This window comes from Strix uralensis, chromosome 23, assembly GCF_047716275.1.
Source record: "Strix uralensis isolate ZFMK-TIS-50842 chromosome 23, bStrUra1, whole genome shotgun sequence".
NCBI classification, from domain to species: domain Eukaryota; kingdom Metazoa; phylum Chordata; class Aves; order Strigiformes; family Strigidae; genus Strix; species Strix uralensis.
In genome coordinates, this window is record NC_133994.1 from 6,954,398 (window position 1) to 6,977,851 (window position 23,454).

Sequence of the window (23,454 nt, forward strand, 5' to 3'; positions counted from 1 at the left end):
TGATGCAGGTTTGTCCTCCGGTGGAGGCTGTCCAGTTTGGATCAGCCTCATCTGCAGAGACCATCTGAACTGGGCTTGGGTGGCAAGGTCCCTCCTGCCCCACCTCTGCAGAAGGGTCGTGGCTAGGGAGAGCTGAGGGGGGCTGGCAGCTCCCTGCCAGGGTTTGGGATGAAGGGCCAGACCCATCTGCCCTGACACCCAGCGCCCGTCCCATTCCCGGCGCAGGCGGCAGCCGGGGTTCGTTGGAAGTGACTCAGTGGACAGAAATACCCCCCTGGGCTCGGCTTCCCCCAGCACGGGACTGGCTCAGCCCCAACTAAAGCATCCTGTGTGCAGCAGACGGCAGCACCCGCGCCCACACGCACAGCCAGGGATACATCTCTGCAGTAGCCATTTATTTTTGCAGTTGCAGGATGGCAATATTTTGGGTTTTGGTTTTTTTTTATTTTCCCCCTTCCTCTTTGCACATCAGCTGCAGGGCTCACAGAGATGCCAGAGGCTTTGCTAAAGGACGTTCCAGGAGGGCAGCCCATGTACTGGGGGGGGGGGATGCCGTGCCTTTGGGTGCACTGCAGCCTTCTCTGTGTTGTCCTCCTGAATCAAGCACTGAGCTTAAACTTTAAGCAACCTACCTCCAGGAAACACTGAGCTCAAACAGCCAGACTTTGCCAGGTTTTGTGCTGATGACTTTTCCCTAGAGATTACAGATCAGTTTGGGTTGCATGGAAATCCAAATTTCAGATACTGGTTCTGATACCGAGCTCTTCCCTCCCCAGTCTCCCAGTTAGGTGCCCTGTGACCCTGGGGAAAGCCAGCTCTCCTTAGGGCCGATGCCATCTCCAGAGGGGACGCTGCACGAGCAAAGCTCCCTGTCGTGTCATCTCCCTCCCAGCAGCAGCCACCACCGGCATTTGGTCGTGGGATGCTCTAAAGCAAGGAGAGAAAACCCAGACCTCAACCCCAAATTAACCACAGCCAAAAACGCGACTGCTGCCCGCCACAGGGACATGCTCGGAGCTCAGCTGCACCCCATAAACCTGGCCGAGGCATGCGCCGCCTTTTAATTAACCAGCACCCTTTTTCCATGCACCTTCCAAAGGGGTTTTTAATCAAGTAGGAAGAGGCAGGGGAATCCCTGCAGGCAGCATCGCTGGGTTAAAGAGCAGTGGTGCTGCACCGTCTCAGCCCCGCCTGCCGCATGTGTACGCTGGGGGTGAGGGTGCTGCGGGTGTGAGTAACGCTGCTTGGGCCACCATTAGTCAGCAGGAGCCAGGATGCGAGCCCAGCCCGGCCTTCCCGCTCACTCCCGGGCTCCTCTGCCAGAGAGGAGCACAGCGGGTCGGGGGAGGCTCCGTGGAGCTGCTTCTGGGGAGCGTGGGGCTTGTGCAACACCCATGACGCAGAGAACCTCCTCCCTTTGCTTCGGGTGGGGGACATCGCCGCTCTGCACCTTCCCGTGCCGGGGCCGATCGCACCAAGAGATGCCCGGTTACCTTTGCGCCGTGCTCGTTCGGAAAGCAGAATTAAATCTGCAGGTGCTCCCAAACCCAGCAGTGTTTCCTCGCGCGCGTGGGGTTGCTCCGGCCGCCGCGGTGTCCCCGCTGCATCGGGAGCTGAGTCGGCACAGGCGGGCGCGCTCTGACTTGATCCCCGGGGAGGGGAGTTGTGCAAACAGGGAGCGATGGGAGGTGACGCAGCGGCCGAGAGCAGAGCTTTTTTTTGTGGGCTTCAAGGAGCCAAGGTTGGCGACAGCAGGGCTTGGAGCAACAGAGGCATCACACACCCCGGCAGCAATGCTGCGGGCAGTGCCACGGCATGCACCGGGCTGCGGGCAGCGCGAGCCGTGTCTGTGCCGGCCCGTTGTACACGCTGGAGTTTGTTGCGATGAAAAGCAGGGCTTGTTGCAAAACAAACCCAACTCCCTTCCCCTTCCCAAGCCGCTGGCGAGGAAGCAGCAGGGTGGGGAGGGGGGGCAATGCCTGGCTGGCATTGAGGTGGGTAAGGACCTGCTTTATTGACCTGGGCTCACTTGGTGCCCGAGATGGCCCATGCATCTCCTCCTAGCCAGGGGCAGCTCACTCCTCCCACAGTTACACACTGTCACCCACTTCCCAAACACGTAAAAGGCCATGCACGCAGGGTGTGCCTCAGTTTCCCCATGCCGAAGATGCTGCTGCTGTAGGGTGGGGGAGCTGGGTTCGCAGTGGCTGGCAGAGGCTTTACATGCGGGGTGCTGTTGGAAAGCAGAATATGGTGATTTTCTGTCTCAGACTGTGTTTTCTGAACTTTGTGGAAGTCTTGCCCCCGTGGTCTGAGCGAGAGGTGCATGCAGGGAGCAGCCTGCAAAGCGTCCCTGGGCCAGCAGCGGGGCAGTGTTCGTCTAGTGAGGATAGCAGCAAAGAGACAGGCACAGATTCATAAACCCAAAGTGCTTCTGCCTGGTTCTTCATCTCTTTGGTGGGGTAAATAAATTTATGAAGTGGGCCTGTTGTGGAGGGCTTGGAAACACCCAGCCCAGGCGGCTGGATGAAGGCAGGTGACGGTGCTGCGTGTACCATAGGGAGCAAAAAAGCAACGTGAGTCAGCTGGGTTTCAGAGAGTTTTGGGTTTTCTGGTGTAGGTTTATGCGACTTTTATTATAGAAAAGCAAGCAGCCCTTACTTTCTCATCAGGTTTTGCCGTGTCCTGCTTGCCCCATCCCACCTGCTCCCGTCTCTCTGCCCTTCCTTGCTGGTGGTTTGTGACAGGGGGACTGGTCTGCGATGGTGCCCCTGCAGCCACGGGTGTTGTGCAGTTGCAACCTGCCTGGACAAAATAAATAACAACCGCACTGCAATAAAAAAATACTGCGTCTATTTCCCTTGCAAGGAACAGCTAGCACGAGCTGCATGTCAGAGACAGGGCTGCTTCGTGGTGTGCTGCCTCCCTCGAGCCTCAGTTTCCCCACCGTGCTGCCGGCGATGGCCGAGCATTGCCAGCGGAGCGGTGGCCCAGCTGGGACGTCGCGGGCGTTATCCGCTGCCGCCTGCTCGGGGGTGGCGGCAGGAGCGATGGCCGGCGAGCTGGGAATCATTTCCGCCGCCGACCGGGCTCCGGGTTCCTGCGCAGCCCTTGGCTGGGGGGCGGCGGGGAGAGCGCTCGCCCGCTGCGGGCCCCTGTCCCACGCACCTTGGCTGGGCGGCGGGCAAAGCCACTCCTCTGCCGGCGTGACATCAGGCCGGGGAAACTGGGTGACCGCCGAGGGGTCAAATTCCCGGCGCAGGTAGCGCCCGCCGTATACTTCCGCGCAGTGCCGGGGAGGAGCCTGCCCACCCGGGGGCCCCAAACCCCGGGGACCCCCAACGCCGCTGTTCCCCGCCATGAAGTCAGAGCAGGAGGAGAGCAAGCCGGGGACGTGCCGCTGCGAGCGCGGCTTTGCTCCGCGCCCGGCCTATTGTTCGGGTCCCTGGGGACGGCAAGGGGCGGCCGGGGACGATGCTTGCGGCAGGGTGCTGTGCCCCTGCTTAGCCCACGCAGGTAAGGGGGTCCCCGGGGGTCACGGCAGCGCGGGGAGGGGAGCAGCTCGGCGTGCATTTCTCTCCTTTGCTTGCTTTGTGCGGTTGTAGCTCGCTTCCTCCTGGGAGAAGCAAAACAACGCCAGGCGGCTGGTGAGCGTGCCCCGAAGCTCGCCGGGGCCACGCAGGAGGGTGGGTTTGGGTCGCTGTGCCGTCCCCCCCCACGCCGAGGGCGAAGCCAAGGGCAGGGGCGAGGGGCTTCGGGTCCCCTGCAGCAGTGGGGAAGGCGGGCGGGCGGCTCCCCGCACCCCGTAGTCCATTTTGTCTCGCCGAGAAGTTGAAGCGTGCCGGGAGCTCACGGAGGGCTCGGTGGCCGGCTCTGGGGGCCACTACAGAGGTCGCAACCCACCAGCCAGCTGCTTTTAAACCGTGTGTGCTTTTGAAAGCCTTTGCAACCTCCAGCCTGGCTCCTGAACCCCTCTGCCCTCCCCCCCTGCCGCCGGCATGCACAGGAGGTTTATATCAGGTTTTATTTCTTTATATCTGCTGTGAGACACCCGCCAGCATGCAGCCGGGGTAGCTGAGCAAGCGGGTGTCTGTACGGTGGAAATAATCCCTTTTTGGGGTGTGGGAGTTCCAGGATGTGGGGGTAACTTTACAGGCAGGCGGTCTCTGCACGTCCTGCCTGATGGCTGCGAGTGAGATGGGTGTGAGCGCCGGTTGATGGTGCATGGTCAGGGCATATGGCTGGGGGTCCCATGCCGGGGCTGCAGCCATACAGAAACACCAAGGCCAAGCTGGTGTCTAACTCAGAAAATGATCAAAAATGGTGTTTGCAAGGCTTTACACTCATTGAGTGAAAGCTTTAACCCAAACTCGCTAAGGAGCAGGCGTACCCGTGTTCAGGTGTGACAGCTCACTCGCTTGCAGCATCACGCCAGTAGCAAGGGATGAAATCTAAAGCTTCCTTCTTTAAAAGGTGGATGTGTGGAGCCAATGTTATTAAATAAGCCCGCGAGGCTCTGCAGCGCGTGGCTGAGCACCCCAGTGCCTACCCGGGAGGGAGCGGTGGTGGCCGACAGCTCCTCCGAGGTCCTGGAGCACCGCGGTGCTGCGGGAGGCACTGTACCTGGGGACGGACCGGGATGTGCGGCTGTAGGACTCGGCGGACGGGGGCGATGGACAAAATACAGGCCCTTGTGCTTAACCCCACGAGGAGATGATGCCATGGGGGGGGGGGGGGTGGTTTTGAGCCGCTGCACATCCATTGTGGTGCGTGGGTGTGAAAGGGACAGGTTGGATGCGTTGGCTTTGCACCAGCCAAGTCCCAGGCAGCGGTAATTGGGTCTCTTTGCAAATCTGAGTGTATTTTGAGCTAACCAGATGCTTTACTGAGTGCGGCCCGTGCTCTGTGGAGAGGCTGACGGCTTGCACACGTCAGAGTGGCAGCGGTTGGCCTCCCTGCTCCGTCCCCCGGCCATCACCCAGCCCTGTGCCTGGCGATTTGTGCTTTTCCTCCAAATTACTCCTTGCAGAGAAGTACCGAGAGGGAAAAGCTGTACGTCGTGCAGGCTACTCAGGAGGAGGGTTTGGCTGAACCTTTCTGCAAGAAACTTGGGTCCCAAGCTGGGGAGCTACTTAATGATCAGAGGTGATGAGGTGCTCTTTAAAATACTAGCTCAGCTCATCCCTAGGGCTTGAATCATTATTTTCTTCCAGTAATGTACTTCATCCTATGACCCTTCTGTTTTCCATCCCAGGATGGAGGTGATGTACATGTATATTTGTGTGTGTGTGTATATATATATATATATTCTGGGCCAAAGCTCTGCAGGAGGAAGGAGGGACGTGGGTTAAGGGTCTGTTAGGTGATGCTGTTGGCACAGATTTTGCATTTTCCCGTTTTGCCCCTTTTTTCCCCCCTTTGCATCTCTGCAGGCCCTGTGAAATCACCCTTCGGGGTTATCTACTGCTGATTTTAAGCTCTTGGTCCACAAACGAGGCTTTTCTCTTTGCCCACTCTTTGGCCGCCATTGTCAATATGCTGCTGCTGCAACCCAGGGCACACTTGCGTCTTCTGGCCATTTTCCTGCTGATGTCCTGGAGAAAAACCCCCTTGACTTGTGCCCAGCAAAGCAAAAACCATCTTGCCAGTAAACTTGCAAAAGTGGCATAAAATGCAGCTTTCACCTAAGATACTCATTTCACCAACATAAACCTTGTCGTTTATACTGCATTCATTTTTAATATGTACCCTCCAAAGACAGAAACGCGTGTACAGCAATTGTGTCAGCTGAGTTACATGGAAAAAAACAGGCTTTTAAATGGATGTTTTTAAAGTGATGTCTGCTCCAAGGCCAGTAAAAGGCTTTGCTGCTGCACGGCTGGTGGATCTGCTGCTCAGAGGAGTCCAAGATGGGATTTGCAGGAGCTGGAATGGAAACTTCAGCCCCAAATGCTGTCTGGAGGTGTTCACCGCAATTAAAAAAAGCTAAAAAAAATCTTACTTACATTGTCTGTTAACACTAATCAGTGCTTAAAGCGTAAAGGATGCAGGATCCAACAGTGTCGTGGAAGTTTAATGCTATCAGCTGAAATATAATTAACAGCCAGTTATTGCGGTGTGAATGGTAGTTTTCATCAATTAGTCCAAGAAATGTTTAAATTGCATTAATTTCAATCGCTGCCCACTTGCAGCAGATTCGGAAGGGGCTGGAATGAGCCAGCGTGTGTCAGGGCTCATCTGTGCAGGGTGATGCCTCCTTCCCTCAGGGGAGTCAGGAATTACAGTGCAATGACACCACCCACCCCCTCCACCCACCCCCAAAAAAACCAAAAAGATTAAAAAGAGGAGGAAAAAATAAAAAGGGGCAAAAATGCTGGGGAAAATGTCCTGTGGAAGCTTTTTGCTTCAGGGTTATTGCATTTGGGACGTGATTCCAAATAACGGATTTAACTTTACACCCCAATATAGCAATGCTTGCAAGGTTGAACGGCAGAAAAACTTAAAAATGATTCTATTCTCCAGATTGTGTTTTTGCATCGTGTTTTGGATGTGCGGGGCGCTGAGCCCCGGTCCCTGTTTGAGAGGGCTGATGCTCACTTCAAGCCACGTATGGCTCCTTCATGACTTCAGACAGAGGCACAGACCCAGCCAGCTCACAGGGAAGCGTAGAAATCCCTGCCGAGCCATCTGTATGTGGAAGAAATAGAGGCTGAAATGAGGTTCCTGAATAATTGGCCCTATTTTCCCGGTTATTGGAACTTTTCTGTAACAGTCACTAAGAGCTGCCTGCAAATAGCACTTTTCGGATCGTTTATTTAGGTGCTTAAACTTGGCATACCAGCAGGGATTTTTTTCCCCCCTGTTTTAGAGTGAAGTTAAAATTTCCCTTTCAAACCGAGCCGTTCTCTTAATGCAATTTATGGAAATAAAACGGGTTTTCTCCATAGGACTCTCTCGAGCTGGCGAGGCTGGTTAAGACGGGATGGAAACTTGCAGGAGAGTGATGGCGAGCAGATGCTCGGTGCTGGGGGAGTGGGAGGAGAAACCGCTTTGGGGAGACAATTGTGTTGGTGTGATTTTGGCAGATGAGTGCTGATGGGCTGAGGGGGGACAGAGAGCCCAGGGAAAATCAGAGCGGGGTGGAAATCCTGTATGCAAATGAGGGTAATTACAGGTGTAAGGCAGTGAATGGGATCACTGGGATCATTGCTTCGGTCCAGCCCCAGTCCTCTTGGCAGGCAGATACTAGGAAGAAACTTGATATAATGCAAGAAATTGCCCATTAAGCAGCTTCCAAAGGAAACTGAGGAGCGCAGGAGATGCCGTCGCTCCCATCACTTCCCTGAAACGCCAGCTTCTTTCCCAGAAAACCTTTTAAAAACTTGCTGGGAAGAGCACAGAGGGTTCAACTTGCCTCAAAGCCTGTTCCTGGTTTCTACAGCAAAGGCATCACCAGCAGCCCCAGGGGGGGCTTGGGAAGAGAGCAAGGACTACGACACTTCACGATGTGTTGAGAGATCTGACAGGGTGTCTTTAGCTGTTGGAGCCTAGCAAGAGGTGTAGGGTTTTTCCCCTCAAACCTTGGCTACGTGGGTTGTGCTTTGCAGTTTTTATATATATATATCTATTAAAAAAATGGGTTGTGCTTTGCAATATATATCTATTGCAAAATAGATATATTTTGCAAAACACAATCCATTTTGTGCGTGTGTGTATATAGATCTATATCTTAAATTATATATATATATAAAAAACAAAGAATCTCGGGTATCTGACTGATCCTGAGTTCAATAATTCAGGTTTTTCTTCCTGTGGCCGAAGCCACACGTCCGGCAGCTGGTGGTGTGGGGAGCATGGTGCTGCATGCTCCTTTCCAGATTGCACCTATAGCTTCTTACAGATCTTGGCTTTTAATCTTTCAGTAGTTTCTGCCTTTATCGGGAGCCGAGTACTAAGTTGAGGACTAAATTGACTTGTTGCAAGCTTTGGAGGAGGAATGCTTTTGAGTTTTTTCACCATTTTCTAACCGGGACCAGAGGAGAATGGTGTGGTTTTGGGGAAGCTGCATTGTGCAACACTTTATAGAAAGGAGCTTTGTAAGAAGCAGCTGCAAATCTGCTTTCGGGCCATGCCCAAGGACTCGGGCTGGGAGTTGGGGATTTTCCACCGGGTTGGGGATTTTCTTGGGTTCCCACCAAAACGCTGCAATTTGCAGAAATCCAACAGGATCAGTCTCCCTTGTGCAAACTGCCCTGCTTGGATCCTTCTCTGCCAGTTAATCATTTGCCAGGGAATAGCCAACTGTGTCTCCGGGGTGAAGCAGCTTGTACTGAAAGGTGAAAATGAATTATCAGTGGGGAAAAAAAAAATGAGCAATTAGTGGCAGCCACTGGGGTTGCGTGGGGATTTCTGTGGCCGGGGAAGGCGCTGGGTGGGTTTTGCACAGTAATTATTACACCATGTACAAGTCCCTCGCATTCCCCACTAGTTTCCCAAGGGCTGGAGGGGAAACACTGCATTTCTGCAGCCCCCAGGGAAGATGCCTTTGGCCTTGGCCGCCTCTCAGTTCTTGCTCGTTGCACGGATTTCAAGAAAGCACTTTGGACTGCACCGAAATCCCCAGCCCGGAGCTCGACTGTTCCTCATTAGTGACTTTATTGCTAAATAATTTACAGAATGGGGCCTTGCCAGTTTTCATACGGGAAGCATTTCAAGTATGCAAACCAGATTTTATGCCTTCCTGGCGCAGCTGCCGGCCGGGCCGGGGGGAGCTGCCTCTCCCTGTCCTGCCGCCGGCGTCACCTCCCCGCTTTGCCTCGCAAACGGTGACGGAAAGGAAATGGCCCAATGCACGTGTGAGGGGACCTTAGAAGAAATAAGGGGAAAATCCCCTATATTTCATACCAGCCACTGTCCCTCAGGCTGGCTGATACTTGGTGGCACTGGGGCAAAGACCCAACCGCAGCAGCTTGGAGAGGGGGCATTTATTTTTTATTTCTATTTTATTTTTCTGGTAACGTGCGGGCTGAGGGAATTTTATTTTTCTCCCCATGTCCACAGGCGTGGTGCAAACCTGAGAAATCAGTAAGCACCTTCGGATGAGTAAGGGGGTTTCTCTGTGTGTACTCAAAGGTGGGGGAAAAGCAAAATCAAACTGTTCACACACTCTCACGAGTCATTTGGGATCACGACGTCTGGCTCGTGCAGAGGATTGCAGTGGTGGTGCATGGCCAAAAAGTGTTTTGCAGGAAGAGGATAGCAAGGCGAGATGAAGACGGTGGGTGCAATGTGGAAATAGCAAAAAAGCACTTTTATTACCCTAGACAGTGGGTGCAGCTGTAGGAAATGAGGTCGCTGGAGCTTCCCCCGGTGCCTGCTGCAGAGGGGACCCGGGCTGGGGTGTGCTGGGATGCTCCTGCGGTGCAGCTGCTCTAAAGGGTGTAGCCATCGCTGGGCATACATCTAAAAAATTTAAGGTTCAGGCCTGCGGGTGAAAGCATCATCTTCCCCTTTCCAGTCTCAGAGTGATTTTGTTGAATTTTGAGTACGCCCTGAACGTGGGGGTGGCTGGAGGCAGAGCTGAAGCATATCGTATGGGGCAGAGTGGAGCTGGGCAGCCTCTGTTGGACACTGGCCATATGAGCACCCCGTCAGGAAGCAGTTTGGATGGGGAAGGTGGTTCTGGGTTTATTATTATCACTATATATTTTTAATTTTTTAATGCAAAAACCAGAAACTAATACCCAGTGGAGGGCCCTCCCCATCATGTCTCTCCCTCCTTCTCCTCCTCCATTCCTGGGGTGCCGTGAGCACCGCTGCAATGCTTTGGGCTGTGCAAAGCAGTTTTGCAAGTGGCGGGGGGGGTCACCCCGGCAGCATTTGCCTGGGATTTGAGTTTGCAGCGGGGCCTTGCCGGGAGCCGTCGGTCACTTCCTCGCATTGTGTCTCCTCTTCCTCCAGCGCTGCTGCGGGAGGAGGTGGCCCAGCTGCAGGAGGAGGTTCACCTGCTCCGGCAAATGAAGGAAATGCTGACGAAAGACCTGGAGGAGACGCACGGCAGCAAGTCGCCGGAGGTGCTCTCGGCCACTGAGCTGAAGGTGCAGCTGGCGCAGAAGGAGCAGGAGCTGGCGCGCGCCAAGGAGGCTCTGCAGGGTAAGAGCACCTCTCCCTGGGACCCTGAAGTTTTAGGAAGTTAATTAACAAGGAAGGGAAAAGCTGGCCCTCATTTGGACTGTGCAGTGTGTGTTCACTGTGTGCACGGGGCAGGGGGTTTGATCGCAGGGCAGCACTCCCTGGGACCCCCCTGTTGTCCTGCCACGGCCAGGCAGGGTCGAGAAGGACAGGGGTGCAGCAGTCGGGTGGGAAACAGGGTATGGAGGGTGTTTGCAGCCTTGAAAAGTAATTCCTCCACGGCTGGCTATAGAGCAGAGCCAAGAGAGCAGCTGAAATGCAGCTGGAGATGTTTGCAAGGTGGGGGTGGGTTGGATTTTGAGCCCCCTCAGACTCTTTTAGGAGAGGGAAGCAGCAAGTTTTCTGGTGAGTGCAATTTTGCTTATCCCACATGGAGTTATTGGGAGCACTGCAGAAAGCAGAGGCTGCATCTCCAGGTGATGTGCAGCGTCTTCTCCTTTCTTCAGGCATTGATTTGGGTGTTTCCTGCCGTGGTCTCCCTCCCTCGCTGATGGCTGCACAGTGAGCTCACTGCCAGCCCCAGCACCGGGGCGTGCAGAGCAGAATGCGACATTGCAGCTTTTCCTCCCCAAAACTGAGCTGACAGTAAGTCCAGGCAGGGACGGTTCATTAGCCAAAGCCGGGGGATGGTCCTGAGCAGGGGAAAGCTCTTGTGCATCAAACCCTGGCAGCGCCACGGCTCTGAATATCATCTCAAATCCTCAGCATACCGAGTATAACTTCCACTTGTCAGCTTGTGTTTGAGGATTATGAAGAGAGGCTGTCAAAAGTTTTCAGGCTCAGAGGTTGAGCGGCACATGAGGAGAGCCCCAGCCCACTGTGACTCCCCCCATCTGGGATGCTGAGATGCACAGGGGGACAGGGAATGGGGCTGAGTCTGTATTTGGGGGGAGGATTTTGGAAAATATTATTTTATCACTCTCTGGTTTTCTAAAGCATCCTTATAAACTAGTAACAGCCAAAATATCTTCAAAATCTTGCCCCCCCTCCACACCACCGGTGCAGCCTCCGGCAGCAGGAAATGCTCTGGGTTTATAAAACTGTAATTGGAGAAGAAAAACCTTAATTAGAGAATATTTGCTCTGTGCGGACAGGGAGGGGGAAGTGCTGATACATGCAAAAGATAGAAAAGCAGAACTATTTTAAGACTATTTGCAAAAAAACTAAGTCGTCTAAGAAGCTGCAGTGAGGTCATACGTGCTTCTGTGGAGGATTATACAGAGAATAAGTGAGTTTGGCTTGAGAATTGTGAGTATTTAAGGAATATACTGTTGGATTTTTATTGGGCTTTTATTGGCTGCTCTATGAGCCGCTGGGATTGGTTTTCCAGGACTTCTCTGCAGATGTGATGGGTGGGAAGAGGGAATCTCAACTGCACTTGGAAAGGCACATAACAAGAAGCCTTTTTAAATCGATGCTCCTTCCCTCCCCTGCAATATTGGAAAGCTTTTGCGTAATTTGGAAAAGCTCGTTGTGCTGGATCTGGCCCTGTGAGCTGGGCTGGAGGTGCTGGGCAGCAGAGAGCAGGCTTGGTATGGAGATGGGAAGTGTGGAAACGGGATCAGCAGCTGGAAGCGGGGGAAAAAAATCTTTTTTTCCTTTCTGTGAAAAATTGTCCGCAGAGAAACGTGGCCAAAAGGGGAGGAAAACTGGCAATAACTGCGCCTGGTGAATGGTCCTGCTGGGAGAAATGTATCTGCTGATAGAGGCATTTGGGGAAGTAACGGCTCTGTGTGAAGGAGCTGCAGGATCAGGCAGTGCAGGGAGCTCAGGGAAACCTGGCCCTGCAGTCCTGTCGCTCGGGGGTTTGTGTCAGTTGTGCCCCACAGCCGGAGAGCATCTCCCAGGCACACCTCCCTCCTCGAAGTGTGCATCACTGCGCAGCCCCGCCATCCTCGCTGAAGGATGCCCTGTGGCCAGCAGCATCGGGCCGCATTGAGTTGTGTGTAATGTCATTAGGAGATAAATTATATGAAGATCTGTCATCGTTGCTGGCTCTGAGCCTGGAAGCGCGACACACGGCCAGTTCAGATAGATGTTGGCTTGACGGGCCTGAACGCAGAGGGAAGCGGAGAGCGTTTGCCGGCCGGGTTTGCTTCCCGGGGGCTCCAGCAGTTTTACCAGCCTTCGTTTTGCACGGCCCTGCAGGGTTTGGTTTGTGATGGTCTGGATGGAAGAGGGTGGGTTCATCGTCCCTCCTTGGCAGTGCACGTCCAGCCCGTTCTGGCAGCATTTAGCACGGGGGTAAAGCCAGCAATAAGCCCATGCCACATCTTCCCCGTGCAGTGGTAACAAGCTGGAGCAGCACAGGATGCTCTGCAGGAGTAACTCAAGAGGTTTCTGTATCCCTGGCAGCATGTGCTTTATGCGTCCTTATTGCTCCTTTTTCTGGGCTAATTCCATCCCTTGTACTTTTTTTTAAATCAATTAATGCCCGCATAAAATCCTGGAGTGCTACATCCGATCATCCTCTTCTCCTCTGCTGGGACTGGGACTCGGTATCATACTTACAGTGTTAACGCAGTTATTTTTTTCCTCGGCCCTGGCTGGAAAGGGATGGATGTGGCCTGGATTTCTGATGTGGAAATCTCCGACAGGAGAAGCTACAAACAGCTTTATTACTGCTGGGTCCTGCTGCGGGAAGTGACTGTGCCCAAGCGCCTGGAGGACTCGAGGAGCCTCTTGGCCAAGTGACATCTATGAGCATGTGGGCTAATGGCAGAAACCCTGTTTCTGGGAAGGTTTATCCAATATGCTGGAGTTCCCCTGCGGGATTATCACATGGAGAGCAAACCTGGTTTCTGTTTCCTTTTTGAGTGCCAAGGTGGAGACCTCGGGCTGGCTTTCCCCACTGCTTGGGAAGGCGTGAACTGACTTCATGTCTGCTCCACAAATGGGTTGTAGCCTGGTCTCCTCCCTCTCAAACCTGCAGCTCAGAGCTGTGACCCGCCCCCACCAGGGATGACGTTTGGGCTGGGACAAGCCTCCTGCAGAAACCCCCAGCACCCCCGGCTGGCTGCAGCAAGGGGGTGGGTGGCAAAAAATCAGGCAGATGGGTGTCCCAGCAGATGGAAGTCCCAGAAGCTGGGTGTCCTGATGGATGGATGTCCCAGCAGATGGGTGTCCCAGCTATGAACCCAGTCAAGGAAGCCCTCGCCACCAAAAAGACATGGGGCTCTGAACAGAAAATGTATTCTTTTCCTTTGAAGACCCACCTTAAATTCGCAGCAGAAGTCATTGACCACCTTGTTGACTGTTGGGGGTCTGGTTTGGAAAGCCCATGGCCTCGTAGCAGAGCGTTGCCGGGTAAATTCCCCCAAGGCAAATGCCTCACCTAATTTTTTCTTGAAATTCAACATTGCACTCGAATTTCCTGCCTGCGCTGTACCTCCGCACGCCCAGGAGCAAGTGCTGGCTCTGCCCAACACCGCTTAACGTTGACGTCTTCAGCGGCAAGATCCTCTCTGCAGATGGTGACGGCTGCGCCCGGGGAGTGCGCGCGCCTGTTTAATTACAGAGCGAGGAGCGGCGCTGTGATTCCTGCACAGGGCTGACCGATTTTATGGGTTAGTCATGGTGACAATATTGAATTTCATGGTTGGGATGGAGAAACAGGAGAAATTAAGTGCATGTTAATGGGACGGGATGGGTTTGCGTGTTCCTCTTGCGCGGGACATCACTGAGGCTTGAGCGGTGCTCCCTGAGGATGCTTTTTCCCGTGATAGAAAGCAAGTATATAATTCATTAAGTAATAAAGTCAGCTCTAATTCCATTGCTGGCATGAAAATCCACATTGCACAGGGTGAGAGAAGTACTCGCAAGCGGATGGGAGCCGTAGGGAGCTGCTCTTTGGGAGGGTCAGAGGTGGACTGCCTGTGCCCTGACTTGTGTTTGGGCTCTGCTGCTTCATCCCAGGAGCAGGAAGCCAGACAGAGATGTTGTTTCTATGGTCCGTAGCTAGTTTTCATCTAATCCCACATAATCAAGGTAGTCAAACTAATATTCCTATGTCATCCAAGCAAACCTGGGCTAGATGGTGCGACCACTGCCACCTCATTTTCCCTCAATGTGATACCATTAATTTCAAAGTGGGGGTGGTATTTATAGCAGTCCCCATCTTGGGGGGGGCGGGGGGGAGATGCCTGGTTTTCACATGCAGTAGCTAATTTCCATCTAGGAGTTGTTAAATGTTGAGGCCAGACAGGGCCCGTGGGGTGGTGGCTCCTTTGGTGACGGCATCGCTGGGTGGTTTCAGCCAGGCTGCTGCCCGGGCAAGGCTGTGCCACTCGGGTTGGTGCGTCGGAGCGATTAGATTTCACCTCATTAGGTAAAGCTGGAAACAGAACGCTCTGGGGGGGTGGATTTTTAATTGTTTTGGCTGCGAGAGGATCCCAGCATGGAGCAGGTCCCGTTACTGCTCTGTGTCCATCATCCTTCTCCCGAAGGAGCACTGCTCCGGGGACGGATCGTGTGGCAGGAGGTGGAAGCTCAAATAACGGGAGCGCTGGTTGATTAGTGGTGCAGGCGGGGATGTGGGGGGTGGCGGTGAGAGCTGGGGGGGTTCACGCCGCCGTTCCCGACCTGTCTCTCCCATTGCTCACTGCCGAGTCCGGGGGCGGCTGGTGGGTCCCCCCTCTACTTCTGCTGTGTGCTTTGGGTGGGAGGGGAAAATAAATAATGCAAATAAGCTGCGTGAGATAAATACTTTCCGCTCATGGTATGGGTTTAGGATTTCTTGCTTCTCCTGCGGTCTTGGGTTTGTGAACAGGTCAGAGGTTTTGCCAGAGCCCACCATGCAGATGGGCTGTAGGAGAGTTTATTTAGATATTCCTGGGGGTTTAGGATACAGAAACCTGGCCCTGGATCATCAAATTAAAGAAAAAAAAAGCCATTTCACCTCCTCAGATGACCCCGATGGCCAGTGAAAACCCACTTTATTCCTCCTTGGCTGCCCCTGCCGTCGCGCCGTGGAGTGCAATGGCTCATTTTCCCTGACCGAGTAATTAGCTGGGCTTGTTTGCTAAGAACATATTAAGCTGCTGCACCAAGCAGTGCTCGGTCTAGAAGACGCTGGCAACCCTAACTGCTCACTTCTGCCTAACTTTTTATTTTTCTGCTGCCTCTTTCAATTAATTTCCTATTAATTGGGTTTGGAATGAAGTTCTCAAATGACTGATAAATCCTTTTTAAGCTTAGGAGCTAATCGGTTTTGGAGAAGGGAGAGCAGTGGTAATAGAGCGGGGAAAAAAAGTGCATTAATTTTAGCAAATCTCTTGAATATGAACTGAAACAAATGGTAAATTGTCCTGTTGGGTTAATAGGAAAAAACCTGCTCTTGCAATACCCGGAGTCCCATCATCTTCTTGCAGTACTGGTTGGCGTGAATATTGGTAATGTACTATTCTCCTAATAGTACTTCTGAGCATTTCTTTTTCTTTTTGGCAAATGATGAAGTGTTTTCTGTAAATCTGTAAGGACCCTGAACACTGCCACTAATTAAAGCAGGGTGTATGCTATAGGGGACCCCCTGTTTAATTAAATTAATTAGGTGCCTTTTGTCGCCTCCAGCATCAGAGTGTGCAAATGTGACTTAAACTTTTATAAGAACCTCTCAGTAGCCTCAAGGAAATTAAAAATACATATATGTGTTGCAAAGTGTTCAAGAGCTTGAAAGTAGAAGGGTTTTCAGCCGTGTGTTATTCATTATTCTATGGGGATGGGGCTGAGACCAACCCTGCCCAGAAAGGGCTGCAGGGGACAAAAATTCCCCCTCTAAAACCCAAACCAACCACGCTTACCGTGTCCTTGAGCTGTGGCCAGTGCGGTTGGTAACTGGTACCCACTTCTGCAGGGTCTGGATCTCACCCCGATACGGCTCGGTCGACTTAGCATTCATTTTTCTGTTTCAACAAGTTTAGTTCATGGGAAATAACTGGGTAGGGGGAAGGTTCCTTTTAAATATATGCAGGTGATGAGAAAGTGTGAAAAATTTGGATGTGTTGTGGTCACTGTGTTTAGAGGGTCTCTGTAGTAATTTTCCAAGCTGGGGGAAAAAAAAAATAAGGAAGGTCCCAGTGTTGGAAGGGACTGAATTGTCCCAGGAGGAGCCATGTTCATTGAAGTGGGCAAGGAAGAATCACAAGCACTCCCTATCGTGGGATAACGTGAATCGTGGCAGCTTTTCTTAGCTGGTTTGTGGTTTTTCTGGGTTTTGATTTACCTGCGATGCTTAATGGCAGAGTAGTTGTTCTGAAGAGTTTCATCTCCTGTTTTTTAACAGATAAAAAAATCTCTTGTCCAAAACTTCTGCTTCTTCTTTTACTATTTGGTCTGATTTTTTTCCACCACCTTTTTCTCCACTAACCTGCAAGCCCTCTCCCTTCCTTACTGGCTCCATCCCAAGCACTTGTTTTATTATTCATCTTCCCAGCACGTACAGTAATACCTGTGCACAGAAAGAAGTTCCTACCCGAGTAAATCTCTCCTCGAGCCAGCGGTTGTAACAAGCTTGGATGAGATGAGGGAGGTAGTTGAAATGAGTTAGATAGAGCTGGCTGAGCAGGGGTGCTGCTCTTATTTAGGGGGCTATTGCAGCACATTATGGGGTGGTACGTTGTATGCGGCGCTGGGTGACCCCCCGTTATTAGGTTATTCTGCCTGAGGATGCCTGGGGGCTGAGTGCACATGCAATAATGTCCCTGCTTACACACAGGTGGAAATGTTTTTATTGAGAATTTAACAGAAAGCAACACGGAGAATGAGGGTCCCCAGCTGTAGGAGGGGAAGAGCAGAGGTCCTGTGCTGGGAGAAGGCAGAGGCATGAAGCCAAGGGTACCGAAGGTGCTAATTGCACGAAGGAAATTAATTTCCTTTGAAGCGTGCCATGGTAGTGGTTTTCTTCTATTCCTCAGTCCAGTCTTTATCTCACACCCATCTCATCGGGAGGAGCTCAGAAGCACGTTATGGTGGAGTTTAAGCCCCAAGATGAAGTGGCTCATTACTGGGGGGTAGAAAATGCAGCATGGGCTGAAACGATTTCTTTAATAAAAATAGGTTGGACCCATGTGTGTGTGTGGAGACACGTCCCACTCATAACAGTGCTGTCATCTTCTAGCAGCTTTTGTAATACAGCTCTTGGTGGCTTTGGGGTTGGTTTTTCTGGTGGGTTTGGGGATTTTTAGGATTTTTTTTTTTTAATATAGAAGGATGACTTGTAAGGCTTAGCAGCTTGCAATGCAGCGAGTGCAGGAAGCGTTGGGGGAGCAGAGGGTGTTTCTTTCATACTGTCCCACTCCCTTGAGAGCAGCACTTCCTCAGGGTGGAAAAGCATGCAAAGTTTTTCCTATAATGAAAAGCAGTATTTGTATTCTGATTCCTAAATTGGGTATTATTTTGGTGGGGTGGGGTGTATCTGGAGCAGGGAGCCGCAGAGCATTTCTGCAGCTCTGCCAAGGACCAGGTTCCCAGTTCGGCAAAGCACTTAATGTGCAGAACTGACTGAAGCCCCTTGTCCTACATGGTATTTCTGTAATTCTTGCTGGTTTTACCAGACTTCCGGCAAGCTGTCCCTGTGCTGGTGGTCAGTGAGCATCCCTCGCGGGCGTGTGGGAGAGGGAAAACACAAAGGTCTTGGTTTCATCTCAGGGCTGGTGAAACACCCCCATCATATCCTGTGTCGCCCCCAGTCCCCCAAACTCCCACTCTGTCCCCTCGTTCCCACACAGCATCGTTGAGCTGACAGGGGACACTCAGGGAGCCGTGCCCTGGGCTCGTGGGAGCGTTGCAGGAATCTGTCTCGCTGCTAAAAATAAGCCAGTTGTGGTTTATTTATCCTGGAAAGGGAGCAGCAGGTTTTCCTGCCCTGGGCCCTGAGGCTGCCGCAGCGGTTTTGCTCCCAAATCTCCTTTTCCAGGGGCCGAGCTGCCCCATGGAGGGTGGGTGATGATTAGGAGCCGCGGCAGAGGTGCGATGGGCATTTCGGGGGGTGCTTGGTTCATGCAGGAGGTGCAGCAATGGGGGTGAAGTGGGCGTCTGCTCCCAGCCCAGCCCCTCAAGTCGTAATTTTGGTACTTTTTCCTCAAAAAATAAGAGAGATGGAGGCAAGGGGGCTGCTGTGTCCCCCATGCTCAAGCTGTCGTCTCTCCTGCAGCCATGAAAGCCGACCGCAAGCGCTTGAAGGCGGAGAAGACGGACCTGGTGAGCCAGATGCAGCAGCTGTACGCCACGCTGGAGAGCCGCGAGGAGCAGCTCCGCGACTTCATCAGGAACTACGAGCAGCACAGAAAAGTGAGTGCGGGAGCCCAGCACCCTGGTCTGGTGGCATGGGGGGCTGGCAGCGACATGAGTGCAAAACGCGGTTTGCCATTGGGCAAAAACCCACCAAAGCCCCAGCTGGCCTCTTGCAACCGGGTAGATGCTTCCCTGCTGCGGGGGCTGGACTGCAGCAGGTTAAGGATAAGTAAATACCAGAGGAAATCAGGCCAGTGAGCCAGACCTGGGAAATTTGATGTAATTTTAACCAGATGCATGGTGGGGCATCCCTCTTCGGAGGGCTGGCCGCACCCTACAGCTCCCTGCTGCTGTTCTGGCTGTCCCGTGGCTCTGGTGACACCCTAAGGTACCGCGTGCTCTTCAGCACCGCAGCAGTCAGGTGGTCCCCGAGGGGGTTGTGGCAGAGGGGTTTGTAGTAGCGGGTGGGTTTCCCCTCCCTGATGGCCACCCCGTGTCCCAGCAGGAGAGCGAGGACGCGGTGAAAGCCCTGGCGAAGGAGAAGGACCTCCTGGAGCGGGAGAAGTGGGAGCTGCGGCGGCAAGCCAAGGAGGCAACGGATCACGCCAGCGCCCTCCGCTCCCAGCTCGACCTGAAAGACAACCGCATGAAGGAGCTGGAGGCCGAGCTGGCCATGGTGAGCTCGGTAACACAGCGGGCACAACTCGAGGGTCAGCCCTGCATCGCTGCTGCGGGCGCTTGGCTCAGCAGCTCGGGTGATTGAAACGCCCCAGTGAGTTTTGCCAAGGTTAAATATTTATTGCAATATTGCATGTAAGTGTTTGCTGCGGTGCTCGTGTTAGTGCAATACTGGCAGGAAAAAAATCCCTCGGTAAAAGGGCAGTGGTGGAGTCCCCATCCCTGGAGGGGTTGAAGAGTCGGGTTGACCCAGCGCTGAGGGATCTGGTGGAGTTGGGAACGGTCAGGGTGAGGTGAATGGTTGGACTGGAGGAGCTTCAAGGGCTTTTCCAACCGAGATGATTCTGTGAAAAGGAGCTGGATATCCTCAGTGCAGGGAGCAACACAATTCGGGTATTTACTTGTGAAGGGGAGGGCGGGTTTGGTGCACTGTGTTGCTGCTGGTTCTGCTGCGCCAGGAGATGTTCTTACGGTTTTTTCCCGCCACCACCACCTTGGTGTCCTTCCCCAGGCCAAGCAGTCCCTCGCCACGCTGACCAAGGACGTCCCCAAGCGCCATTCCTTGGCCATGCCGGGTGAGACGGTGCTGAACGGCAACCAGGAGTGGGTGATGCAGGCCGACCTCCCGCTGACGGCCGCCATCCGGCAGAGCCAGCAGACCCTCTACCACTCGCACCCCCAGCACTCGGCAGACCGGCAAGGTGAGCCCCCCTCCACTGATCAGGGTGCGGGGCCAAACCCGCTTGGGGGAGTGGCCTTATTCTTCCACAGAGAAAAAAAAAAAATGGGCACAATGCCCCCAAAATAGGTTTTTCGGAAGTGTGTGAGAGGCTTTGCGTGGGGTCAGGTTTGCTGTCATGATGTTAACTCCCCGATGCCCTCCTGCCTTCCAGCGGTCAGAGTGAGTCCCTGTCATTCCCGGCAGCCGTCCATCATCTCCGACGCCTCCGCAGCCGAGGGCGACCGATCGTCCACGCCGAGCGACATCAACTCGCCCCGGCATCGAACGCACTCGCTCTGCAACGTAAGGCACTGTGTGGTGGGGGGGCTTGCTTCCCTGCTCTGGGGGTCTCGCTGGGGAGACGGGCTGAGGGGGGTGCTGTGGGTCCTCTGCTTCCCAAAACGATGTTGGTTTCGGGCTGGGGTACGGCTCGGAGGTTTACTGACCTCGAGAGCTTTTTTGCTGTGGAGGTGGGCGGGTCCTTGGCTGTGTTGGGGCTGATTCAGTTGGATCTGTCTTCTTCTGCCTCAGGGGGACAGTCCTGGACCGGTACAGAAGAACTTGCACAACCCAATCGTACAGGTAGGGCACAAAGCCCTGTTTAAATCCTGCTCATGAGTCCCAGTCCAGTGCTAGCAAGTACTTTGCTGGGGGCTCAGAGGCACCGAGTTGGGTTTTTAAAGAAAATGAATGGAAGCCATCCTGAATTGTAGGTCTGGGATGTCTCAGATTTCTGTGATTTTGCCCCAAAATCAAGGTAGTGCCGTAGGCGGTTGCTGTGCTCGGGGCCCATTACAGGCTTGAGTTTTTGTAAGGCACAGCCTAGATCAGGTTGTTATTCTGCATTTGACCCTAAAACATTGGGGTATTCTTGCAAGCAGTGGACAGACCTTTGCTCTGACCTTACATTCCTGGAGCTGAAATCCTGAACCAGTTGAATTAAGAAGCCACAGAAATGTGGGGAGGGGGCCCAATTTCACTGCAAATTTCCCCACACCTATTTCAGGAATGGTTTTTTTTTTTTTTGGTCCAGGATCTTAACATTGCTTTGGACCTGGGCCTGAATAGTTTTTGGGACGTGGACCCTGTGGTCTGTGACCCCTGATGCAATTTGGGGAGGGGTGAATGAAAAGCTCAGTGGCCAAACCCATGTCCTCTCCCCTCGCAGTCTCTAGAGGACCTGGAAGACCAAAAACGGAAAAAGAAGAAAGAGAAGATGGGCTTCGGCTCCATTTCCAGGGTGTTCGCCCGCGGGAAGCAGCGCAAGTCCCTCGACCCCGGCCTCTTCGACGGTACGGCCCCCGACTACTACATCGAGGAGGACGCGGACTGGTGACCCCCCCGCGCTGGGTGAGCGCCGGGAGCCTCTCCCCGGCCTCGCCGTCGCCGATGTACATACTCCCACCCCTGCCCCGCCTGTGGACGTGTTACCTGTTGTCTTGGGAGCGATGCAGCTGTGTCGTAACTTCAGTTTTTTCCCCTTTTTTTTGTGTTTTTTTTTTCCATACCAGTAACTCCTTTGTTGTTGCTTCAGTTTGTCGGTTTGGGTTGGTTTTTTTTGTTGGCTGGTTTTTTTGTTTTATTTCCTCCTTCTTTTTGACAAAACTTGAAACTTGAAGGACTGCTGTGTCTCTGTAAATACCAGAAATATTGTGCACTTTGTGCTTGTGACGTCTCTTGTCCGAAACCCGCTGTTTTCCGGAGCCCAGCCCGCGGGATGTCCTCGCTCGGGGACGAAGGACCTGCCCAGCTGAGGGACCTTAGAGAGAAAACACACACACACACACAAAAAAAAAAATCTCATTCGCTGTGATGTCTTCCTGGCCAAACCCTGCGGAGGCGACACGGGCTGGTTGTAACGCCTGCCGGTCTGGAAATAAGTGTTTTAACGTTCCTTTTTAGTTGTTTTAATTTATTTGCACAAACCCAGAGGAGCTATTCTAACTAAATTATTGCAGAAGTTTTGGGATTTTTATATTTTTCCACGTCGGTTGGGATGGGGCAGGGAGGAGGAAGGGTGTGTTTGTACTGTACTGTCCTGGGAAGCTGCTGCCGGGGGGGCTGGGAGGGGGCTGGAGCCGTAGACCCCCTGCCCCAGGCTCCCTCGGCCCCGCAGCTGCAGATGCCCCAGGAGCACTTAACGCCTTGGAAAACTCAAACCTAAATACATGCTGGGAAATCAGACGGGGTGGGTGGGAGGGGGGGGGAGCTGGTGGGAGCCTTGCCCGCCGTTTTTGCCCACGTTTCGGGGGCTTACCCTTTGCTTCAAGGAAAAATTGGGGGATCCGGCATGAGCTAGGAGGAGGGGAAAGGCGATATCCCGAGATATCCCCGTATCCCGAGATGTCGCCCGGCTGGGACCCGCCGCCCTGCCCCCATTTGGGGTGTTATCACCATCGGGGGGGGGCCGGGGAAATCGGTACGAGTCCCTGCTGGGGAGGTTTTTCTGGGACCGGGGTGATTTTTAAGCGCAGGTGGAGCTTGTGCTTCCAAATCCCTTGGAAATGCCCCAAAACCACCCCCCTGGCACGGCAGCCGCTTCCCCTCTCCACTAACACGCACCGCGCTCTGCTTATGCCAAGTACCTTATGCTTTAATGCTTACGATATAATTTTAAGCTCTTAAAAAATGTATTAAGGTTTATTTAATGATGCTATAATAGTGTATTATTTTTCTTAATTCCGATACACGCACCCTAGTTGAAAAAGGGGTATTTTGTCTTAAATCACCCAACTAAACCGCCGATGCCCTCGCGCTGTGTATTCCTGCTAACGGGATGATGCGGAGAGGCCATGGGGGGGGCGAGCGGAGGGACCAGCCCCCCCGGGCTCTGCCGAGGGGAGGGCCTGGGGTGGCGGGGCAGGGTTTGCCCCGTGGCATCTTTCTCTGCAGAGAAGCATTTTTATACGTTTTGTTGGTTTTTTTGGTTGTTTTTTGTTGTTGTTGTTCTCCTTGCGTTTTTATAATTTAAACTATAAACCACCAGAACAGATGAGCAATCTCCTTGTTATCGAGTAGTTTCCTTTGCATTTCAGCTTTTTTGTAAATTAGGAAATAATTCTAAAAATTACTAAGAGGATGATTTATTTAAAAGAGAACTTCGATAAATAGCATATGAATTATGGGTAACATTAGATTTAACTTTTCCCCACGTGAATGGGGGAGAATCCTTGAAGGCATGGATGCAAATATAAAATTATAAAAGATCTAAATAAAGCTTATTTTAAAGTACGGATGAACTACACGTGATTTAATTGCTTGTCAGACGGAGATCCTGGGCTGGTCTCAGCGGTGGCACGTGGGCATCTCTGTCACGGCACCGGGCACGAGCTGCTGTGTGAATTGGGGGTCCCCGGGGGGGCGCAGGAGGGATGCAGGAGAAGGCTGCATCCCTGGACCAGCTCCTCCCCAAGCCCAGCTGCCGGCCGAGCGCTTGCACCCAGACACGGCGGTGCTGGCGGGAGGCTGGGACTGTCAGTGCATCCGTATAAAATGGGGATTTAAGGTAAGTAAAGATTTGGGAATGTGAGGGAACAGCCCTCGGGTAGTCAAGATGTAATGCTAAGGACCAAGAAGAGCAGGTGGGACAGAGAAACGAGAAGGTTTTGTGCTCTAACGCTTGTTAGTGGATAAAT

The 23,454-nt window shown here is 53.0% G+C and overlaps 1 protein-coding gene across 4 annotated transcripts in view; it reads left to right on the forward strand.

The window, feature by feature from the left end:
* KAZN (kazrin, periplakin interacting protein) overlaps window positions 1–21,779 on the forward strand; it is a 227,778-nt gene extending 205,999 nt beyond the window's left edge. For 3 of the 4 annotated variants that reach the window (XM_074893082.1, XM_074893083.1, XM_074893086.1), the window contains 7 exons: window positions 9,961–10,152; window positions 18,341–18,477; window positions 18,926–19,096; window positions 19,610–19,799; window positions 19,992–20,122; window positions 20,351–20,401; window positions 20,988–21,779. In XM_074893082.1, the coding sequence (XP_074749183.1) occupies window positions 9,961–10,152; window positions 18,341–18,477; window positions 18,926–19,096; window positions 19,610–19,799; window positions 19,992–20,122; window positions 20,351–20,401; window positions 20,988–21,155 (1,040 nt within the window). In that variant the 3' untranslated portion in view covers window positions 21,156–21,779. Of the gene's footprint in view, window positions 1–3,329; window positions 3,517–9,960; window positions 10,153–18,340; window positions 18,478–18,925; window positions 19,097–19,609; window positions 19,800–19,991; window positions 20,123–20,350; window positions 20,402–20,987 lie in introns of those variants that run through there. The other variant, XM_074893085.1, reaches the window with a different exon arrangement.
* The last annotated feature ends 1,675 nt before the right edge of the window (window positions 21,780–23,454 follow it).